Source organism: Argopecten irradians, chromosome 12 (assembly GCF_041381155.1).
Source record: "Argopecten irradians isolate NY chromosome 12, Ai_NY, whole genome shotgun sequence".
NCBI lineage: Eukaryota > Metazoa > Mollusca > Bivalvia > Pectinida > Pectinidae > Argopecten > Argopecten irradians.
This window is the reverse complement of record NC_091145.1, coordinates 40,922,162-40,947,760: the sequence shown is the minus strand read 5'-3', so window position 1 is coordinate 40,947,760 and position 25,599 is coordinate 40,922,162. Positions and strand designations below refer to the sequence as shown.

At 35.6% G+C, this 25,599-nt stretch overlaps 1 protein-coding gene across 4 annotated transcripts in view; it reads right to left on the bottom strand.

Moving 5' to 3' along the window:
* Positions 1-725: 725 nt before the first annotated feature.
* Positions 726-25,599, bottom strand: part of LOC138335829 (TBC1 domain family member 30-like) — a 69,476-nt gene continuing 44,602 nt past the window's right edge. For 2 of the 4 annotated variants that reach the window (XM_069284976.1, XM_069284977.1), the window contains 8 exons: positions 24,472-24,597; positions 16,325-16,510; positions 15,650-15,818; positions 14,581-14,752; positions 12,464-12,569; positions 9,914-10,142; positions 9,305-9,502; positions 726-7,443 (listed from right to left, as the gene is read on the bottom strand). In XM_069284976.1, the coding sequence (XP_069141077.1) occupies positions 6,002-7,443; positions 9,305-9,502; positions 9,914-10,142; positions 12,464-12,569; positions 14,581-14,752; positions 15,650-15,818; positions 16,325-16,510; positions 24,472-24,597 (2,628 nt within the window). In that variant the 3' untranslated portion in view covers positions 726-6,001. The remainder of the gene's footprint in view (positions 7,444-9,304; positions 9,503-9,913; positions 10,143-12,463; positions 12,570-14,580; positions 14,753-15,649; positions 15,819-16,324; positions 16,511-24,471; positions 24,598-25,599) is intronic. The other 2 variants (XR_011210336.1, XR_011210335.1) reach the window with 2 other exon arrangements.

Genomic DNA, 25,599 nt, shown 5'->3' with positions numbered 1-25,599 from the left:
GATGATTTAGCATTTTTCTTCAGTTACAAAAGTTACTTACTTTACACCATTACCACTATAGAAAAGTTTGAGTTTCTAATTTTACGTCAAATTAAAATTATGAAAAAGAATTAATTGCATCCCGAAAAAATTCCGAAGCACCATACCCTTTATGAAATGAACTAATGATAGCGCATGCACCAAAGGCGAAATGAATTATTTTATGTTATTCTTTGTGTTAAAGATGCTCCACCGCTGACAAATGGTATTTTTTCACTATCAAAAACAGGAGCAGACGATTTAGTATTTTTTCAGTTACAGAAGATACTTACTTTACACCATAACCACCATTGAAAAGTTTGAGCTTCTAATTTTACTTCAAGTTAAAAATATGGAAAATAATTAATTGCATCCCGAAAACATTCCGTGTCACTATATCCTATATGGAATGAAGTACTGATTGCGCATGCACCAAAGGCTAAACAAAGTATTTTATATTATTTTTTGTGTTAATTAGACATATATATACACGATTAAACACCAATTATTGTTCAAATGATGAATATCATTTATGCTCTGTCGGCGGTGGAGCATCTTTAATTAAGCACATATATACACGCTTAAACACCAATTATTGTTCAAATAATAAATATCATTCATGCTCTGCCGGCGGTGGAGCATCTTTAAACCAAACTATAAGCCCTGACAAGCTTAAACATTATCTCAATACAAACAAACAAATCAAATCCATTTGATAACATAAATACATCTTTATTTCTATAACAATTGAAAGTTGTAAACATTGTCTGGATTTCCACTTTTGTTTGGATTGCCTTCAGTGTTTGACACCAAGAACTATAGAGTAGGACAGTATGGTCCAAGATCAAAATGTCGGTATATTTATAAAATAAAGATTAAACAGAAAAAAAATGTATAATATTGCTTTGTTTACCGCCACCTCTAAATGAAGATAGACTCAACACTATAAATATATTTATTTAAATGAAAATTATTAATTAACTTTAATATGGTAACCTACAGCATACACAGCTCTCATATATCGCACATTCAAACTATCAATTAAAGATCAATAACACTGATAAATGTTGGCTGAAAAAAAAGAGTTAAGTTACTTAATAAATAATATACTCAATATAGCGATGTTGCTTCTCCCATTCATCAATGTGCAAAACGATGTCGGAACGTAACAAGACTTTCATTTCGTACGTCGCAAGCCGTATTCTTTTACGTTACTATATAGACAGGATATACACAGCAGCAGAGTGGTTCCATTAAGATGAATACGGTGATTTTAGACAACCAAAATAAGCCTGCCTATATATATATATAGGTAGGTTCTAGATCTAGACTACATACGTGAAGCTCACTCTATATGTAATAACATTCAACAATGTAAGGATAATTTGAAATATAAGACTAACCATCACCAATCTCCAACAAATGTCATGGAATGTTTGGATTTCATATATCTTTTTATTAATTTCACTATATAAAATATAAATATATTTTCATACACATATTTGGAATTATGCGTAATCATTATGCAAACAAATACTAAACACACAATGATATATTAGAGTAAAACAAGTAAAGCTAAATGCCAGAAGTCGATAACAGATCATAAAAAAAGAAAAAGAAAACTTGAGATATATCAATATTCTGAAATAAGTAATCACAACTCATGATTAATGGAATTCAACAAAAGTCGACAACATTATGCGTCAGTCACCATCATTGACTGGTACATGTAATAGAGATACAGAATAGAACAAAACAATAAACAAATATAGTAATAACAAATAAACATTGTCTCATGTACATGTATTTACTGTCCTTATCTAATGTATGACTGCTAATATTGGCAGGGTTTTTTATTTCGCTTTTGTAGATTCACCCCGAAGCTCTAAATTTGATACCTCGCAATTAAAAAAAAATCAAAGGTTTAACATATCCCGACCTTTTTGACTTTTTACAGGGGATTCATGAAAATAAACCCTTGTAAATAAGTTCCGATAAGTCTCCGTGAAATTTAACAACTACAAAGTACTCCGGAAAGCTCACATCATATAGGTTATGGAATGGTAGCAGCACAGATTGATTGCTTTCTGAATAACCTTCGAATAATGGTAAAGAGCATTTATATATATGTGTGCTTTAAAAACACAGACATGGGGATCTAATAGGGGCTAATTGTTTGTATTCAAAAGGAATTCTTTCATTTTCCAACTCTTCACACACTTAACTTTTTCCTACACAATAACCACAATAACGTGCTTGTATATGCAAATCAGTAACAAATTATGTCATATTTGCAACAATAAACAAACTGAGATTCTGCATCAAATCTCGCAAAATATATGTAAATACACAACCCTGTATTAACATGTTTATCACTAGTAGAATTAAGATGGAAGAGAGACAGATACATCAAATAGGATGGTAACTGTTTCAGTCAAACATCACTTTATATTAGCCACTACCTGTAACTCAATGTTTTATGCATCAAATAGGATGGTAACTGTTTCAGTCAAACATCACTTTATATTAGCCACTACCTGTAACTCAATGTTTTATGCATCAAATAGGATGGTAACTGTTTCAGTCAAACATCACTTTATATTAGCCACTACCTGTAACTCAATGTTTTATACATCAAATAGGATGGTAACTGTTTCAGTCAAACATCACTTTATATTAGCCACTACCTGTAACTCAATGTTTTATGCATCAAATAGGATGGTAACTGTTTCAGTCAAACATCACTTTATATTAGCCACTTCATATAACTCAATGTTTTATACATCAAATAGGATGGTAACTGTTTCAGTCAAACATCACTTTATATTAGCCACTACCTATAACTCAATGTTTTATACATCAAATAGGATGGTAACTGTTTCAGTCAGACATCACTTTATATTAGCCACTACCTACAACTCAATGTTTTATACATCAAATAGGATGGTAACTGTTTCAGTCAGACATCACTTTATATTAGCCACTACCTATAACTCAATGTTTTATACATCAAATAGGATGGTAACTGTTTCAGTCAGACATCACTTTATATTAGCCACTACCTATAACTCAATGTTTTATACATCAAATAGGATGGTAACTGTTTCAGTCAGACATCACTTTATATTAGCCACTACCTATAACTCAATGTTTTATAATCAAATAGGATGGTAACTGTTTCAGTCAAACATCACTTTATATTAGCCACTACCTACAACTCAATGTTTTATACATCAAATAGGATGGTAACTGTTTCAGTCAGACATCACTTTATATTAGCCACTACCTATAACTCAATGTTTTATACATCACTTTATATTAGCCACTACCTGTAACTCAATGTTTTATACATCAAATAGGATGGTAACTGTTTCAGTCAAACATCACTTTATATTAGCCACTACCTATAACTCAATGTTTTATAATCAAATAGGATGGTAACTGTTTCAGTCAAACATCACTTTATATTAGCCACTACCTATAACTCAATGTTTTATAATCAAATAGGATGGTAACTGTTTCAGTCAAACATCACTTTATATTAGCCACTACCTACAACTCAATGTTTTATAATCAAATAGGATGGTAACTGTTTCAGTCAGACATCACTTTATATTAGCCACTTCCTATAACTCAATGTTTTATACATCAAATAGGATGGTAACTGTTTCAGTCAGACATCACTTTATATTAGCCACTACCTACAACTCAATGTTTTATACATCAAATAGGATGGTAACTGTTTCAGTCAGACATCACTTTATATTAGCCACTAGCTATGTATAACTCAATGTTTTATAATCAAATAGGATGGTAACTGTTTCAGTCAAACATCACTTTATATTAGCCACTACCTACAACTCAATGTTTTATAATCAAATAGGATGGTAACTGTTTCAGTCAGACATCACTTTATATTAGCCACTAGCTATAACTCAATGTTTTATACATCAAATAGGATGGTAACTGTTTCAGTCAGACATCACTTTATATTAGCCACTAGCTATAACTCAATGTTTTATACATCAAATAGGATGGTAACTGTTTCAGTCAGACATCACTTTATATTAGCCACTAGCTATAACTCAATGTTTCGTTGGCATCTTGTGAATAACATACTACATGTTACACATGCTTGTAGCCTCATGGAAACGTTTATCTTAGCCTGTCTGAAACTTCCTTATTAACCTGTCTGAAACTTCCTTATCTTCCTTATTAACCTGTCTGAAACTTCCTTATTAACCTGTCTGAAACTTCCTTATTAACCTGTCTGAAACTTCCTTATTAACCTGTCTGAAACTTCCTTATTAACCTGTCTGAAACTTCCTTATTAACCTGTCTGAAACTTCCTTATTAACCTGTCTGAAACTTCCTTATTAACCTGTCTGAAACTTCCTTATGTTTTATTAATATGTACTATTTATACCTGAATTATACAATTTCAACATTTCTATACCTGAAACAAATTTTGAATTATTTAAATGAATTTGTTGTTTAACTAGCCTACTGTTAGCAGTTTTATTTGAAAGTTTTTTTTTCCTGTTATTAATTTGTATTTTAATATCAATATCAATATAATACATTCTTTATATGTTCTAGGATCAAGAATACTAACAAATTTTAATGAAGAAAATAACCAATTAAATTGTCATTAATATTGATTTCATCCCTATAACAATCCATCGAGTTGAAATAGAGATACATGGCAGTCAGTAATTAAAATCATGACGGAGAGCTATCGTGATTCTGGATGACAAAAATACTCAGTAAGCATACCACATATTGATTTTAACAACTAAAGCAGGACTTAGCATGGCTTATAAATCCGTGTAGGTGGAGACATGTTGGGAACAGATCCAATCATATTGTAACAGGAAAACTAACTTATCTGAACTAGAGCAAGGATGACAAATTAGCCGGCGATTATCTTCATCAGGCTTAGCTAAATGTTAAAAAATTAATTAGTTAACCTTTATCACATCAAAATAAATGTTTTAAAAGTTCATTAGTTAACTTTATTAAGCTCAAAGCAATGATGAACATGCAACTATTTAACTTTACCAGTCTCCAATCAATATAGAATAAAACTTGATAATCCAATCAGAGACAGATAATATTGTAAGCGAAATGATTAACAAACAAGGATGCGGAATAAATAATAATAAAAAAAATTACCGAAAACATTACATCTATCCTCTCATTCTAAATAACTGATTTTGTGCAGTTTCAGTGCAAATGCAACCTGAAAGTTCATCTTTTAAGAACATTGAATTATCTGAAATAGTTTCTCCAGTGTACATTTATAGCAGTAGCAATAGTTCTTGCTAAATCTTTTTGTTTATGCCACTTAGGATTATGAGAAATAAAACTGTAATGTTACAAGCAAAGTATCACAGCGCTAATTATAGATGTTTCAGGCAGTTTTTTAAAAAACATGGTACCATATAATGAGATATATATAGCCTAACCAATGTAGGAACTGCAGGCCCATCATGTGTTGAGATCATCGTCAATCGTTTACTAATCTCGAGACAAATATTGCACAAAAACCAGTAAATAACAGTAAATAACAAAGATAAATCAAATAAATCATAATTCAAACATTTTCTACCTTATGCCCTGCCTGTGTATTTAAAAATCTGAAATAAGTCTGAAAGTAATTAAATGCAAAATACATATATCATAATATGGGATCTGTATGTCACTACTTGCTCGGTTCAGATTGACTGGTTTGGTTACGATTTAAGTGGGGTTTTAAGGAAATGACTTCTGCATTATGGTTTTTCCATACCTCCTCCAATATATAAAACATATAATTTTGAAAGTCGTCATCTTGAACTATGAACTGTGTAGATAGACCAACTTTACCGACACCTCACTAAACCAGACCTTGTGTAGCACTAATACCCTCCGTCACCCTAACGACATTTTTTTGTTTATTACAGTGAACAGTAGACATCTGTTTACAGACCCTGTAGCCTAATCACTTGCTCCACATTGCTTTCTGTTTGGATTGCTTCCCTAGCTGTTGTATTGTACCTGCCTTATACATACCAAGCTTTATACCAGTTTTTGCTCGGTTCTCATTGAAATGCTTCACAGGAAAGGGACAAAAAGGCTGCTGTTTCGTGGATTTTGACAACATTGCTGACTTGCTTTTGGAGTAGTTGCCCAAATGTTCTGAAATCACTTGATTTGAAAGAACCGAGTCCTGTGAACTCTGTGACAAGCTTCTTTCTGATCCAGATGTTTTATTGTAACCAAAGCACCTTTCTGAAGCCGAATCTGATGGACTGAACACGGAACTAGAGTCTGAATCTGAAGCTTGTCTCCGCGACTCGCTGTCGGGTGATTGAATCACAGAAGAGTTATACTCGGAACTGGAGGAATTGGCTCTATCAATATCTATTTTAGACAGTTTTGATCCTCCATTATGACTTGCATATTTCTCTGTTGTGAACCAGTTTTCAGTTATGTCTGCCACAACATCTTTCTCACAGTCATCTGCCACTGCACTAGAAATATCACAGTTGGAGGGTACTTCTGTAAAAGACTTGTGTTCAGACTGATCACGTAAAGACTCTTTAACACTGCATTCCCCAGCTGTTCTGTCAGTATCATCTGTGATACGGTCCTCTTCGGCAGCGTTTTCGACACCCTCTTCTCCTTCCACCTCAGAAAATAAATCTTCCTGTTTGAGATGTTCTAAGCTTAAACGTTCAACGTTTTTCCAGATCAGTGGGAACATTTTAGGACTACCTTCATCAGCACTAGAAACACTAGAAACATCGGAAATGTTTGAAGATTTTGAGACCGATATACTGGAATGTGGAGACATGTTTCCATCACAACTGTCCGACGGAGGTAGTCCATTTTCACAGCTGCTCGACATGGAGTCATTTTGAATCCCTGGTTTATCATCAACTCCATATTGTAAAGCACCAGACAAAGCATCGTTTGTTGAAAGTTTAATATCACCGCTACTACTACTCGACTTCCTGTTTAATTCCTGGTCTGATAAATGTTTGCTTTCGTACCGTTTGAATTCTGTGATGCGTGAGATATCGCCCTCAGAGCCTGACTTATCGGTTAATTTCCCTGACGGTGGTAACAGTACATCACCTGTACTGCGTTCTGTAGACACAGACTGTTGATCACATTTCTCTGTCACACCTTCACTGTCTTTTGATTTTTCCACTGTTCGACCTAGCCGTCGACTGGGAGATTTCTGTTTTTTGACTTCCTGTAGGAAATGGTGTACAATAGTAGCCTGTGGATAAGCAGGTGCTATTCTTGGACTTTCAGCCACCATTTTGTTTTTACCGCCAACCGAACCTTTACCCACAAATAAGTGGTTGATGGCCTTTGGAGATTCTATTTTAGGGGTGATGAATTTAGTTTTGGCTTGTTGCTTGGCAGATGCAGCTGGAAAGGTAAACAAGAATAATCATAAATAATGTAAAACAAACTATTAAATAAAAATTTCTATAGCCACATGATACAGTCAGCTGTGACAAGATAATGATGAACGATCATTTGCTGAAACCCAGCTTGGAACACCTATGATATTAGTAACAAACACAGGTAAATATGGATAGAGTCGGCATTGAGAAGAAACATACCTGGTATTTCAAAGATAGATTTACATGTCCATATAAGAAACAAAATAATATGAAAGAAGTAGGTGATCAGCTTATGTAGGTAAGCGGAGTACTCCATCCCAGAGCAGTATTTCTGACACAAACTACAGACTTTCTCTATTATTACCTGTTATCCCTGTACATTATAGGGGATGTTTTAATTAACAATAAAAGGCCCAGTATATACTATAGATACTAAGTACAGAAGGCTTTGATGTGTATCTCTGAGTCACACAGTGCTAATACAAGGCCCAGTATATACTACAGATACTAAGTACAGAAGGCTTTGATGTGTATCTCTGAGTCACACAGTGCTAATATAAGGCCCAGTATATACTACAGATGCTAAGCACAGAAGGCTTTGATGTGTATCTCTGAGTCACACAGTGCTAATACAAGGCCCAGTATATACAACAGATACTAAGTACAGAAGGCTTTGATGTGTATCTCTGAGTCACACAGTGCTAATATAAGGCCCAGTATATACTACAGATACTAAGTACATAAGGCTTTGATGTGTATCTCTGAGTCACACAGTGCTAAATGTCTACAATGGCACTCTGTGTTATACAGGTAGTCATTAACAATATCTGATATATCAGGTAGTGTAGCATTGTCACTTTATCCCTGTACTACAAACTAAAGTCATTGCTCTGTTAAAGTAAGGCAGAACTGATATAATTAGTGAAAATGGTATTCTTTACCGTCTCCCCATTGATACGATTTTGACATTTGGTATTTTGTACTTTGTTAAGAAGTTCCAGTAAGATGTGAGCCTTTAAAGCTATGAAACTCTTCCTCCATGTGAATATGATTTTGACCATCTAATCTCTCAACTCCCCTGTATCTTTAATTATGAATGACCTGCGTTGTATGACTGCATTCTTACTAATCTCTCCGCTACCATCCTGTACCTTTGTGAACGACCTTCGTTGTTATGAATCTACACACATATGAGAATGGTGTTGGCCATCTTATTACATGTAAGGCGTTAGAATTGTACCTGCTGCCCCTATTTTACGTTCGTAAAAGACGACTTAATTCAGGATCCTATCTTTTCTTCTCTTCCTAATTTACTTTCTACTTCCTAACGTCTCCCTTGACACCTCCTTACTTTTGGCCTTCTGCTGAGCGCTCGTGCCTGTGAGGTAGGCTCTGGGTTCTGTCCCCTAGCCGCGACACAGCAAAGTCTTTAAAATTGGTAGTTTCTGTCCCTGCTTAGCGCTCAGTATACAGGGAGTAGGACGACTGGTTCGCCCGTTGTCAGTATAATATGACCTGGTGGAGTGTGTTGCTTGATGTCTTCAGTAGAAATCTTCAGTGATATAGCACTGTTAAAAGGGCAGGAGTTCCACTATATAAAAAGATGTTACACGAGATCCCAGAATACACACCTCGCACTTCACACACGCAAGACACCGCTTAAATGGAAGGCCGTCCTTGCATGACCCTGGCTGTTAAGAGGATGTTAATTCAATGAAAGAAACCAGCAAATATTACTAATCTCTCAACTACCATCATGTACCTTTATGACCTACATTGTGTTATAAATCTTCTTAGATGTGAGTAAGATTTGGACCATCTTATTACTAATCTCTTGATTACCAGCCTTTGTGAAAGTCCTCCATTATTATAAATGTACCTACCTGCAAGTATGATGTGCGCTTGTGTCTGTCTGTGTTTTAGTCGTTGGTACTGTTTCTTGAGAGAGCTGATGTCGGTGGACATGCGTTCTAGGTACAGACTACTGTTACTTAGGGCGCTGGAGTCGAGTCCTGCCCCGTAGGCCCCCGGGCCCACAGAGGAAATATCTGCGGTGGGACCCACCAAGTCTCCTTCTGATCCTGGAAAACAAACAAAACAAAACGTCATGCTAAAACCAAAATACCATTTTTGTGTGCATAAATCCCCTTCAGATAAAGTTGACACAAATATCAAATCGATTTCAGAAGACTGTCCTTATTCACATCTATCGCGTGGTCTGAACAAGTGTAGTAGTGCCACCAACAGTTGGTAAAATATTAAAAGAATTAGGTAAAATCACCTAACCCGTCACTATAATCCAGAACACCAGTCCCCCATGATTATGAGACAGACTAAAGTATTAAACAATCTTACAATAAGACTTAGAAATGAAAATGACATTGTGAAAAGTTGTCTTGTTATGGTTGGTTAAGCTATCATGTCCTTCTAAGACTGTTTGATGACTTTGCTGCAAGAGAAAATTTTATGACCAGTGTTTTATGACCAGTCACCTTTTGATTTTCCTTGCCCTATTTGACCTGGAAGTATTCCTGTGAAACATGTAATGGCTTCAAGGTCGTCTTCGTCAAGGTCATCCTCGTCACTAGGCAACACCATACCACCAACCACATTGCCCTTCTTCGTTCCCCCAGCACTGCTAAACGGCCGGATATTGTACGTGTACTTCTCACGAAGTTCAGGTAGCTGCTGCATAGGGAACGGTGCACACGAGTAGATAAACTGGAACGAAAACAAAAACACTTATTTTAAATGTATGCCAGATATTTGTTTGGAACGCAATACTGATGATTGTGCTGGATGTAATATTGATATTTTTGTGTGAGGAAAGAGAAAGTAAAACATACATAAAAGACTCATGAGAAGGAAATGTAAAATATGAAGTGGAATGGATGACATACAGACGTTGATGAAGAAGATGGAATTGGAAATGAAGAGATGCTGAATAGAGAGATTTCTCAGTTTTAAAGTGTTCAGTGCAGCGCAGCTAGCTCAGTAATTTACCTCAATCTCTGATCGTAAAAACCACATAATCACTTAAATATTCCATTACATCATGTCGATTTAAAGATGTTTTTTACACCTCATTCTAAGGTCTTTCTTCATCAAGCATCACAAACTGAAGTTGTTGGAAAGGAAGACAGGCCATCCATGTATCCATTAATTATACATGTAGTTAACTTATCTCAAATATATCAACAGTCATTATAAAGCCTTAACGACAAAGCCCTTACACCAAAGTGTTGAATGAAGACTTACTAAAAGGTAATTTCACCCAAATACAATACAATAATATGCTTTCTTTTCAGAGGCCTGAGTACTTTCTATCTTAAATCATTGTGATGACACAATAGTTTGTTTTTATCTGTCGATATATGAAGTGGTAATTTGGCCATCAATCAGAAATCAAGGTCACTCTTAAAACAAAATTACAGGAAGTATATTTCTGAATTATGTGTTCCCTTAACAAACCACAATCAGTTACTAATGTCCAACATTTACATTTCCAACTCTTGAGACATATTTAAAAAGTTACACATTGTTCAAGATATATAACACAAAATAACTTGATGTTTAGATGTAAGTGACCTTGATGTTGCAATATAAGTGACCTTGATGTTGAGATGTAAGTGACCTTGATGTTTAGATGTAAGTGACCTTGATGTTGCGATATAAGTGCACCTTGATGTTGAGATGTAAGGACCTTGATGTTGAGATTAAGTGACCATGTGGAAGTGTGATTGATGTTGAGATGTAAGTGACCTTGATGTTGAGATGTAAGTGACCTTGATGTTGAGATGTAAGTGACCTTGATGTTGAAGATGATGTAAGTGACCTTGATGTTGAGATGTAAGTGACCTTGATGTTGAGATGTAAGTGACCTTGATGTTGAGATGTAAGTGACCTTGATGTTGAGATGTAAGTGACCTTGATGTTGAGATGTAAGTGACCTTGATGTTGAAATGTTAGTGACCTTGATGTTGAGATGTAAGTAACCTTGATGTTGAGATGTAAATGACCTTGATGTTGAGATGTAAGTGACCTTGATGTTGAGATGTAAGTGACCTTGATGTTGAGATGTAAGTGACCTTGATGTTGAGATGTAAGTGACCTTGATGTTGAGATGTAAGTGACCATGATGTTGAGATGTAAGTGACCTTGATGTTGAGATGTAAGTGACCTTGATGTTGAGATGTAAGTGACCTTGATGTTGAGATGTAAGTGACCTTGATGTTGAGATGTAAGTGACCTTGATGTTGAGATGTAAGTGACCTTGATGTTGAGATGTAAGTGACCTTGATGTTGAGATGAGTGTGACATGATGTTGAGATGTAAGTGACCTGATGTTGAGATGTAAGTGACCTGATGTTGAGATGTAAGTGACCTTGATGTTGAGATGTAAGTGACCTTGATGTTGAAATGTAAGTGACCTTGATGTTGAGATGTAAGTGACCTTGATGTTGAGATGTAAGTGACCTTGATGTTGAGATGTAAGTGACCTTGATGTTGAGATGTAAGTGACCTTGATGTTGAGATGTAAGTGACCTTGATGTTGAGATGTAAGTGACCTTGATGTTGAGATGTAAGTGACCTTGATGTTGAGATGTAAGTGACCATGATGTTGAGATGTAAGTGACCTTGATGTTGAGATGTAAGTGACCATGATGTTGAGATGTAAGTGACCATGATGTTGAGATGTAAGTGACCTTGATGTTGAGATGTAAGTGACCTTGATGTTGAGATGTAAGTGACCATGGTGTTGAAATGTCAGTGACCTTGATGTTGAGATGTAAGTGACCTTGATGTTGAGATGTCAGTGACCTTGATGTTGAGATGTAAGTGACCATGGTGTTGAAATGTCAGTGACCTTGATGTTGAGATGTAAGTGACCTTGATGTTGAGATGTAAGTGACCTTGATGTTATGTACTTGACCTTGATGTTATATACCTGACCTTGATGTTGAGATGTCAATGACCTTGATATTGAGATGTAAATAATCTTGGTGTTGAGATGTAACTGACTTTAATGTCATGTAACTGACCTTAATTAGAGCATCAGCATCAAAGATCTTGCCCTCCATCATGTCCTGTGTCAGAACCCCCATGAGAGAGTAGAATTCATCTGCACTCCCGACCGACAGAATACGTCTGAATAAGAAAGGACATCACTGATATAATGTATAGGTTTAAACGCATGGAGCTTAGTGTTACATGTATAAAGGAATACCAATTATCAGGGAATATCAAGAGCACTACCTCTACATCTTTTGATCCTGTTTATTTCCTGGCAAATTCTGTTAACAAATTTAAAAGTTACCATATTACTGATCAATTCATTGAGAAGGTTTATTAATTTAGGCTTTATGAAAAATGTAGCACGAGACGATCACTATGCTGTAGTAGATTAATACTACTGCATGATAATCACATCTTCTGTGAGCAAAACTATAAAACAGATTTATGAATTAAAAAAAAAAACAAACATGAGCACCAGACACAGTTACTGATACAAACAAACAGCCTCATATGGACAGACATACATTGTATTACTGATATGTTTGGTAGATATAAGGTCGGCTTTCATCCTGGTGGAATAGAAACATGGAGGAGTTATAGATTTATTGTCAAAATGATATTTTTTTATAGAATAGATCTACATAATATTGGACAAGACAACTAACTTATTAATCAGCTCACAAAAAAAAATCAATGGCTGAATTGTCAATGGCCTGCCACTAAAGTCTTGCCTTTATACTGGGAATGTATGTATTTGTGAATGTAATTATTAGTCAACTACCTAATGGTTTATCTTTTCCACATTTACAAAATCATACAATGTAAATCTATATAGCTACATAATATGCATGTAATATTCAAATAAAGAACCCCGCTATAACATATAAAGCTCAATTATATTCAAGCAGGCAATACAGAAATGTCACATGTACTGAAGTTATAATAACTTCTTCGCCAGTATTTTACTGCCAATAAGCCCCTTATCCTAGATTATAGGTAAACAAGGACATAGTCATTCAGATCCCCCGCCAATGGAAATATCAAAGCTGAAGTAAGTTTGATTGTGGAGACTTATGTGTATGAAAAAAAAAACAGGAAAAAGTGCAAAAAATGAAAACCTAAAAATAGCAAAAGGTACTACTAGACCATAAAATGAATGTGTCTATGAAGTGGAAATATCTATACTGGTTTTAGAGTTATGCTCCGGAGATGAACCTGCTACAAAAATATGATATTTTCAGCAATGTTTCTATGGTTACAGAAAAAAGCACAAAAAGTGAAAACCTAAAAATAGCAAAAGGCACTACTAGACCATAAGAACAATGTGTCTATGAAGTTTCATGAAAATATCTCTGCTGGTTTTAGAGTTGTGCTCCGGAAACGATTCTTACAAAAAAATCTGCCATTTTCAGCAATGTTTCCATGGTTACAGAAAAAAGTACAAAAGGTGAAAACCTTAAAATAGCAAAAGGCACTACTAGACCATAAGACCAATGTGTCTATGAAGTTTCGTGGAAATATCTCTTCTGGTTTTAGAGTTATGCTCCGGAAACGAACCTGGTACAAAAATATGATATTTTCAGCAATGTTTCCATGGTCACGGAAAAAATGCAAAAAATGAAAACCTAAAAATAGCAAAAGGCACTACTAGACCATAAGACCAATGTGTGTATGAAGTTTCGTGGAAATATCTCTACTGGTTTTAGAGTTATGCTCTGGAAACCATTCGTACGGACGGACAGACGGACGGACGGAACCCATTTGTATACCCCTTTGGATACTTATAGGATGTTAAGGGGAGGGGGCTTATTACCGAATATAGGTCAGAGTTCACGCCTTAATGATCACCATACTGTAAACCTTCTTTGTTGACTTTACTTAATATTGTGATTTCTATCTTAAAGAATGAAGATTAACCAATGGGAATTATAAGTATCCATTTAATAGTTATATGAACTTTTGTGAATTTACTTGTAATGAATCACAAAAACAAATCCCATACAATTTTAGAATGAATTAAGTTACAAGAAAACAAAATCAGAAAAAATGGAGTGGCCTTATTGTTTGTATAATAGTGTAATTGAAGTTTTATATAAGTCTTTAGAACACACGTCAATCTATACATTGTTGTTTATATACTGACTTTGACAGCTTTCCCCAAATTGCTAGTGCAGTGCGAAGCAGGATCTCTGATCCCTCCAGTAGAATGGAGTCCCAAACTCGCAGAACCACTGATTTAGGTAAACAGGTCGCAAACATCGTAAGGAACCACTGCATGGTGAATACGTTCGTAAGGGGCGGCTCATAGTTAGCACCTGTAGATAGAAACCAAACACCATAAATTGGGATATTTTGGATGTGGTCAATTTTTTGGCTTAATTAGCGTTTGGCATGAAAGCACCAAAATTTAACACACCAAAATTTGGCAACATATTTATTTGTTTGCATATATTACGATCAATCTACATGCCATTTATTAGGTATGTGAACACTCTCAGGTAAATTTCTTGATCATGTTACATAAACATACATTTCAGATATGTGCTGATAAGCGAAAAAAAACGCTACCTGTGCGAGTCTTACATTTGTGCAAAGACATATTTAGTTAGATTTGCCACTATTAATTACTTTTAATAAGACCATTATTTCAGAGGGTTGTCTGTATAGCACAAGGTTTTATATGCTTACAGGCACGGTCTTACCTGTGGTTTTATATGCTTACAGTCACGGTCTTACCTGTGGTTTTATATGCTTACAGTCACGGTCTTACCTGTGGTTTTATATGCTTACAGTCACGGTCTTACCTGTGGTTTTATATGCTTACAGTCACGGTCTTACCTGTGGTTTTATATGCTTACAGTCACGGTCTTACCTGTGGTTTTATATGCTTACAGTCACGGTCTTACCTGTGGTTTTATATGCTTACAGTCACGGTCTTACCTGTGGTTTTATATGCTTACAGTCACGGTCTTACCTGTGGTTTTATATGCTTACAGTCACGGTCTTACCTGTGGTTTTATATGCTTACAGTCACGGTCTTACCTGTGGTTTTATATGCTTACAGTCACGGTCTTACCTGTGGTTTTATATGCTTACAGTCACGGTCTTACCTGTGGTTTTATATGCTTACAGTCACGGTCTTACCTGTGGTTTTATATGCTTACAGTCACGGTCTTACCTGTGGTTTTATATGCTTACAGTCACGGTCTTACCTGTGGTTTTATCCTGAGCTGCGTACTGTAAATAGTCTAGGTGCTTGGAAAGCTTGGGGAACATGAGGCCCAGTAGGTCCCTGAACACAGCCATGTCTACAGAGAGGGCACGCAGATTGTTGGCGAAGTAACTGTCGGGAAGAACATGGTCTATCAGGTAGATCATCACCTTGTCAAACAAACAAACATTATAGTATCAGGTAAATCATCACCTAGTCAAACAAACAAACATTATAGTATCAGGTAAATCATCACCTAGTCAAACAAACAAACATTATAGTATCAGGTAAATCATCACCTAGTCAAACAAACAAACATTATAGTATCAGGTAAATCATCACCTAGTCAAACAAACAAACATTATAGTATCAGGTAAATCATCACCTAGTCAAACAAACAAACATTATAGTATCAGGTAATCACCTAGTCAAACAAACAAACATTATAGAAGTATATTACTCAACCAAACTCTTATCAATCAACAATAGGTATGACCTTACAAATGTGGAACTAAAAATGTTGGATATCAGACATTAACATACTCGCATCTGTATGAACATCAGGACACAAAGTGAAGGGGCAGGATTAAAATCTATACGCCTCCCCCTACCCATTTCTTTGTCAGGAAAAAATGTGACTCCTATATAATAAAAAGTTTGTTTGTGTGTGACTTACCATGAGAGCGTCGTCTTCCTTCCTCTCCATGACCTCCAGTAACAGAGCAGCAATGACATTAAATCCCTGACAATATCCCACCATCTTATTCCACCTGGCATACGCCAGTAGTACACGCTTCAGTACAGCACGATCCTCATCATTGTCCTGGCCACTAAAACCACTGCAGCCTGTTCTGTGGAGGTCCTAAAAATAATGGCAGACAACTCAGTAACAGGGCAGGTAAGTCAGTACACTAAACATCATCAAAGTGACAAGGGCAGACAACTCAGTAAACTGATACCAAGCTTTTTTCAAGGGCAGACAGCCCAGTAAGCTGATACCAAGGGCAGTCATCCCAGTAAGCTGATACCAAGGGCACACAGCCCAGTACGCTGATACAAAGGGCAGACAGCCCAGTAAGCTGATACCAACAGCAGAAAACCCAGTAAGCTGATACCAAGGGCAGACAACCCAGTAAGCTAATACCAAGGGCAGACAACCCAGTAAGCTGATGCCAAGGGCAGACAACCCAGTTAGCTGATACCAAGGGCAGACAGCCCAGTAAGCTAATACCAAGGGCAGACAACCCAGTAAGCTGATAACAAGGGCAGACAACCCAGTAAGCTGATACCAAGGGCAGACAACCTAGTTAGCTGATACCAAGGGCAGACAGCCCAGTAAGCTAATACCAAGGGCAGACAACCCAGTAAACTGATAACAAGGGCAGACAACCCAGTAAGCTGATACCAAGGGCAGACAACCCAGTAAGCTGATACCAAGGGCAGACAACCCAGTAAGCTGATACCAAGGACAAACATCACAGTAAGCTGATACCAAGGGCAGACAGCCCAGTAAGCTGATACCAAGGGCAGACAACCCAGTAAGCTGATACCAAGGGCAGACAACCCAGTAAGCTGATAACAAGGGCAGACAACCAAGTAAGCCAATACCAAGGGCAGACAACCCAGTAAGCTGATAACAAGGGCAGACAACCCAGTTAGCTGATACCAAGGGCAGACAGCCCAGTAAGCTAATACCAAGGGCAGACAACCCAGTAAACTGATAAAAAGGGCAGACAACCCAGTAAGCTGATAACAAGGGCAGACAACCCAGTAAGCTACTACCAAGGGCAGACAACCTAGTAAGCTGATACCAAGGACAAACAACCCAGTAAGCTGATACCAAGGGCAGACAACCTAGTAAGCTGATACCAAGGACAAACAACCCAGTAAGCTGATACCAAGGGCAGACAACCTAGTAAGCTGATACCAAGGACAAACAACCCAGTAAGCTGCTACCAAGGGCAGACAACCTAGTAAGCTGATACCAAGGACAAACAACCTAGTAAGCTGATACCAAGGACAGACAACCCAGTAAACTGATAAAAAGGGCAGACAACCTAGTAAGCTGATACCAAGGGCAGACAACCTAGTAAGCTGATACCAAGGACAAACAACCTAGTAAGCTGATACCAAGGGCAGACAACCTAGTAAGCTGATGCCAAGGGCAGACAACCTAGTAAGCTGATACCAAGGACAAACAACCTAGTAAGCTGATACCAAGGACAAACAACCCAGTAAGCTGCTACCAAGGGCAGACAACCTAGTAAGCTGATACCAAGGGCAGACAACCTAGTAAGCTGATACCAAGGACAAACAACCTAGTAAGCTGATACCAAGGGCAGACAACCTAGTAAGCTGATACCAAGGGCAGACAACCTAGTAAGCTGATACCAAGGACAAACAACCCAGTAAGCTGATACCAAGGGCAGACAACCTAGTAAGCTGATACCAAGGACAGACAACCTAGTAAGCTGATACCAAGGACAAACAACCCAGTAAGCTGATACCAAGGGCAGACAACCTAGTAAGCTGATACCAAGGACAGACAACCTAGTAAGCTGATACCAAGGACAAACAACCCAGTAAGCTGATACCAAGGGCAGACAGCCTAGTAAGCTGATACCAAGGGCAGACAACCTAGTAAGCTGATACCAAGGACAGACAACCAAGTAAGCTCATACACATTAATGATAACAAGAGCAGATAACCCAGTAAAACAAAACACAATAACGATAACAAAGGCTGACAATCCAGTAAACTGATAAAGACAACAAAAATTACAAGGGCAGACAACTCAGCAAATTGTTAGCAAAAAAGCAACCAGTACAATTTAAAGAACTTAACGAAATAAAAATGGACAATTTGATAAGCTTATGAATGAAACTGTTAATAGATAAACATACTGTAACTTTCAATAAATGCCTCAGTAATTATTGATCTAAAACATTGATCTAAAACAATCAAGAAAGAAATTGGGCCTTGTTTTTACAGGACTGAGAATGACTGTGAGAAGCATTGAATGTACACATTTACAAGCAACAGCACAAGTCAGTCCCATCCACTTACATAACAAGAGAGCCTCATCAGTGTTCCAGATCAATGCGTGCGAGACAGAAACTGTGATCAATAATATATTTCCTTGACATCGTCTCTACAAACTCCTAAACTAAAAATCAATTTTCTTTGCTAACATAATCCATTTTTCTTTAGAAACCAAATCCATTTTCCTAAAATGACACACTTATTTTCTGCGCTAACATCATCCATCTTTTTCTATTCTATCCAAATCCAGTTTCCTAAACTGAGTTTTAAATTACACTAAAAGTTGCTATACCAAACCCAGTTTTCTATTTTCATTTAACATCAATTTTCTATTCTAAACCAGTTTCTATACAAACCAGTAACCAACATACAGCGTTCAAATATGAAAACCTTTATAAATTTCTTTATTTGATTTTATTTTCAAATTGATATACAGATGTATGGCTTACTTTGTACAGTAACTTTATGAAAGGCTATATTTTAAATTTTGTTCTATTAAGCGTCCCCTTATTTGTTCAAATTTTTCAAACAGCCAGGACATTTATTGGGTTGATTACGGTAAGTAGATGGTAAGAGTTGACCGTAGGTCAGTGGTTTTCTGTAGATACTTCACTTTTCTCACAAACCTGACAAGTTCTTTAATGCCCTGGCTGTAGATAGTATGTAAAACACAACAGAACCTCGTTACAGGAGTACCTGGTAACCTTTAAAGGTTGTTTGCATTATTAAACAGAAGCCATTCATCTGAACCGCCAAAGTCAATCAATGATTATAGATTCAAACTGACTATACTCTTAGTACTGATCATATCTAATCTGTAGGTATATGATACTGCATCTTTATTGTGTAATGATAGGAATTAAAATACTGGATGACCAGAAAGCTCAGGTTTTGTATACACTTCAAAGAATACAAGAAAGGAAAGTAGCGAATACAACTTTGTAACCAACAACAAAACAATACTTACAATAATAGCAGAGAAAACAAAACCACTATAAACGATAGCGTCAACAACACTGAATAAAACCATGCAATATTACTAGTGATAACACCTAGATACATCTGTAATGTAACTCTCCATATCTCCATGGCAGAAAATCTATGACTGCCCACAATTAAGCATCTATCTTAATCCTATAAAAAACCTTTTATAGCTACATTGTATTTTTGTCACTTGATGATTTACATTAACCATCCCTATTATCTATGCCTACAACATTCAGTATCACCTGGAGCATCCCTACCAGACATATCCTCCCACATTTACAGTCCTATACCAGAATAACACTAAAACTTATAATACATGCTATCATCTGAATCCTAAAGAAACTTTTATAATGCTTTGTCTCTGTTGATTTAACTAAACCATCCCTATGATATCATCGAATCCTAAAGAAACTCCTAAAGAAACTTTTATAATGCTTTGTCTCTGATGATTTAACCTAAACCATCCCTATTACAATCCTATACCAGAATAAACTAAAACTATATACATGCTATCATCTGAATCCTAAAGAAACTTTTATAATGCTTTGTCTCTGATGATTTAACTAAACCATCCCTATGATATCATCTGAATCCTAAAGAAACTTTTATAATGCTTTGTCTCTGTTGATTTACATTAACCATCCCTATGATCTATACCTACAACATTCAGTATCACCTGGAGCATCACTACCACACTTACAATCCTATACCAGAATAACATTAAAACTATATATAGCTATCATCTGAATCCTAAAGAAACTTTTATAATGCTTTGTCTCTGATGATTTAACTAAACCATCCCTATGATATCATCTGAATCCTAAAGAAACTTTTATAATGCTTTGTCTCTGATGATTTACATTAACCATCCCTATGACCTATACCTACAACATTCAGTACCACCTGGAGCATCACTACCAGACATATCCTCCCACAATCCTATACCAGAATAACACTAAAACTATATAGCTATCATCTGAATCCTAAAGAAACTTTTATAATGCTTTGTCTCTGATGATTTAACTAAACCATCCTGATGATTCTGATGAATAAGTCTCATGATGAACTTTTATAATGCTTTGTCTCTGATGATTTAACTAAACCATCCCTATGATATCATCTGAATCCTAAAGAAACTTTTATAATGCTTTGTCTCTGTTGATTTAACTAAACCATCCCTATGATATCATCTGAATCCTAAAGAAACTTTTATAATGCTTTGTCTCTGATGATTTACATTAACCATCCCTATGATCTATACCTACAACATTCAGTACCACCTGGAGCATCACTACCAGACATATCCTCCCACACAATCCTATACCAGAATAACACTAAAACTATATATACCACATGTCACCACTGAGGCACTACTTCACAGACTATTATTTTCAAGCTGAGGGAAAAACGCTCAAAATATCTCCAAATTGTATTCCTAAATCAATAATGAATTCTCAGAGACTCCAAATCAAACTGAAATCTGCTGGTATCAATTTACATGCGTGTTGTTTTAACGTTTCTATAAAAATTTTTACACTTCCGAAATGGATTTTATATGAAAATTAGAACTTGGGTATCAGAAAATTGTCTTGCAGTAAAGGCTGCTATTTCTAGCTGGTTAACAACGTTTCAATTGTCTAGATCTGCTCACAGGTCATATAACTAGACTATAAGACTTTTTTTTATTAATTTGAAGAAAAAACTGAGAACATCTACAGGGCTAGGCATTTATCAATTCTAAATTGTGGTATGAAATTGTAAACATTTCTACATAAGGAGTGGGAAGGTTAATATCTGACATGACTTACACCTCCTAATAGACCAGAACTACCAGTACTTGTGCCTAAGATGGCTTTGAATTAAGTTATATTGATCTAGCTGTAGCCACTAATCAGTGCCAAGCGTCTTCTCTGATAATATCCCAAAATAGTTCCCCGATTGAATAATCCTACTCAAGGACTTGATCTAGTTTTAATCTGTAAGACCAATTACTTCTGTTTGAAAAGAGGACAAGCTTGCTATAAATAACATCTCTGGTCCAGGAGAGTGTCCTTGTAAATCCCTAACAACATGAATTTTGGTTTATATCAGTTGTTACATGTCCTTACCTTGATAAATAAATAAAACAAAATAAAAAAATACAACAAATGTACCAGTTAAGCATTGTACTTGAAATTAAAGACATATGAATTTAGAAATAACTTAATAGCTAACAGAGATCATAGGTGGTCATAACCCCTATCACCATATATACTCAATGGGTAAAGTAGGAACTTATATATATATTTCCTAGATATTACTTATTTGGGTTTGACCTTTAAAATGACATTTAGGTGATACAGGTTTTATTGAAGTTTCTTACCACAGCTTCAACAGTTTAAATGGCCACAAAACTCTTTTAAATATTACACATATTTGACCTTTGACGTCAAGGTCCCAATGAGCTTAAAGCAGTGTACTGCAGCTTGGTAATTGGTAAAAGGTGATACAGTTGTTCTATGTTATACTTCCAACATTTAGCAAGTTAAATATTGCCCGTACAAAATATTTCTATGAATTTTGTACTTATTTGGCCTTTGACCTTGATGTCAAGGTCACAGTGACTAATCTGTATGATAATACACATTGGCTTTAGGCATCAGTTACAGACGTAATAGTTTGGACAGGGAATTTATTGGAAGGAGAAGCAGAATATAAAGAAGAAATACTATATTTCTGACTTCATTCATTCATAGAGGAAGATGTATTAAACTTGACAATTGATACATGTATTTCATATAAGTGTGTTATGTTATACACATGAAGTTAAACTTTACCAAGATAGCATGTCGCTCTGAAAATGTTTGGCAACATCTACAGTGTATATATAAATAAACGCTTTAATAACTTTCCATTACAACTGAAATATTCACTGGAGATTCCTCTGTCTACAGTCTGAAATTAGCCCAAAGAAAAAATCAATATTTCCAACAATTAATCACAGAATATCTGAGCTAGCCAACATTAAATATTGGACAAGTGATTAAAAGACATAATTTATGAGGTCAATTTTTGTACCAAAGGCAGGTTACTAAACTCTGGAGTCTCTAGCTTTTAGCTTTTAGTTTTTATATAATGTAAAACTCTGATGTATGATTATAAGATGAGTTATTTGTCATGGTATAATTATCATGACAGCCCCATTCTGCTGCTACAGTGTCCTGGATATAATATAATGGGCTAGAGTTGATTTGAAACAGAATGAGTCCACACAGTTATAAATAAAAATTTATCTGTACACTAAATCAGATCTTATTTAAATCGTATTAACATTCCACATCATGCTACCTAAATATTTTGCTTTCGTGGAAGGTAACAATTAAACTAGCTGTTCCAGAAGTAATATCGTACATGATAATGACATTCCACAGCTTCCTAATGAACACCTTACTTGCTAATATCAAATGTCATACCCCGTTCACACCTGTCTGACATTATTGATTATTCAGAGATCTAACGAACTCCACTTAATTAACCGTATATTTGTGTGTGTTCTGGCCTTTATACAGATGGTAATGATGTTACAGAAGGGCTCACCTCATATATACATACTATAACAAAGTTACTTGGGAATATTACTCCCTTTGAAAGTATGACAGCAATTACTCTTAAATGATATTCCACAAGGATTAAGCCTGTTTCATCAGTATACCAGTTGGGCTTTGTTCAGTAGACAGATCTAGCCTATTTAATTGTATGTCAGTCAGGCTTATATCAGTAACTTTAATTATCACTAAACCAGTTTTTATACTATATAACATGCACATAAACCATTCCTCAGGATAGTAATTACCTAATTAATTACAAAACTTACAACTAGCTGTCACCTTTCACTTAGATACTCTATACATTCTGATATCTGCTTTTAGCAAAATTTGTAGTCACCAACCATTATAAATACAAATAACTTCAATCTATTGCAAGGTTATAATATAAAACCTATGAAGTTTTTACTGTAGAACCTGCCTTAACAAGCAACTCTGTATAAAAACCACCTGCTAATAACACCACTATTTGTCATGTATAAAGACCATCACGCTATAGAAAAACCATTCTTTCCTCTGTCTGTTGGGTGATCCTTATAGATAGGTTTGACAGTATTTGGTGGTTTTTTTTAGCAAAATAAGGAATTGAATAGCCTTAGTTTTGTCCATACTGAATTAGTGTATGCATGAACCAAATAAACAATTTGTGTTATAAGTAATGGTTTTAAAGGTTCTTTAACTTATTTACTTAATATCAGTATACAGCACCTTAGACGATTGAATATCAAAAATGTTGTAACAAATATAAGCTGTTAGTTCAAACAATTAATCATATTCACCCAGGACACTTAAATAATTGAAGAAAATATGGGAGTGCTTGATATAACCAAATTCAGAATTCCCTTTCACAAAATAATTGCACATATTTTGAGCCAGAAATCATTTAAAAAAAATAATCAATAAAGAACTCATTGCTTTTCATATTTTCAGACCCTGGTAGCCCATTAAATTACTGTAACATCAAACTTAGTAGAATTTTCATGGATCCTGGTCACAGCACCAAATCTATGAAGTTAAGGAAATCTAGCCAACACTTACTACACTATATAAGGCTTCAACTATTGTTGACTTGTGATATTTCCATTACAAATCCTGATAGCTGCTACATTTTCCCATTACAAGAGTTCCCATTAAACTCCAAGCTTTCTTAGTGGTTCGTGGTTTCCTATTTATCATAAAAAGATACAGCTGACTTTAATATCCTGCTTACCTTAACAATCTGTAAGCCCAATGTATTGTCGTCGGGGTTGCTCCTTTCATTGAACACGAATCTTACTGTTTTTTCCCAGTCAATTCGAAGCTCTTTTATATAATTCTCAGCCAGGCTGATCCACACCTAAAAAAACACAAAAAAATAGTCAAGTTAGTTTCCATAACTTAAGTATTTGTGAAAAAAAAGTCAAAAGTGATTTACTTCAAGCAGATCTGCTTTCATCAAATACATACACTTCATGTCAGGTAGCATAAACTATACCTAACAATTTTTAATGCAGATTTCGGACTGATATGAAAGAAAAAAAATCATTTAGATTCACCTATAACACCTAGTAAATACTATCAAAATACTGTGTAGTTGATTTTAGTGCGCTTCTACGAACTAAATAAAACGGAAAGAATGACAACTATCGGTAAAATAATATGAATAGGCTGTTACTATAGGACAGTGACAAATATATTTCTCCCCATAAATAAATTTCAATGAGGAGACTGCAAAATGTTTCCCTCGCAAAGTGAAACCTTTATACAGTAATGTGAAGATATGTTGTACAGATACTGAAGATGCACAGATCATAAAACTGTGCTTTATTAATTACCTATTAGTGTTCTATCTAAACTAACTGTTATAGGATTGATAATTAAACATATTTTTTGTAACATTAACAGTACAGAGTCGAGTGTGTTTTTATGGACATTTTGATCAATAGTTAAACACTAGTCTGGTATAGAGAGTGTGACGGTGCCCTATACAGTAAGCGTAGGAGGACGGCCTGGCTTTGTCCTCCGCTAATGACTCTCAAGGTACAGCTCCTCAATCATGTACAGCTTCCAGCGGAATACCAATTATACGACTGTGTGTGGGTGGATATATATACAGATATAGCTATAACAGAAAATTTTTATTTATTTAATGTCTCTTGTCTTTTATTTTTAGATGGAGGATCCTTATACTGGGTAACAGAAATAACTACTTTCTCACACTTCATCCATCTGTGGATTATCCAATTTTGAATATTTTAATGTTACTACAAAATAAGCCATCACATAGTTTTTAACTGTCTTCCTGACAACATGTGTACAATATCAGAAGCAATAAAGATATCCATATAGTTCTTGTAAC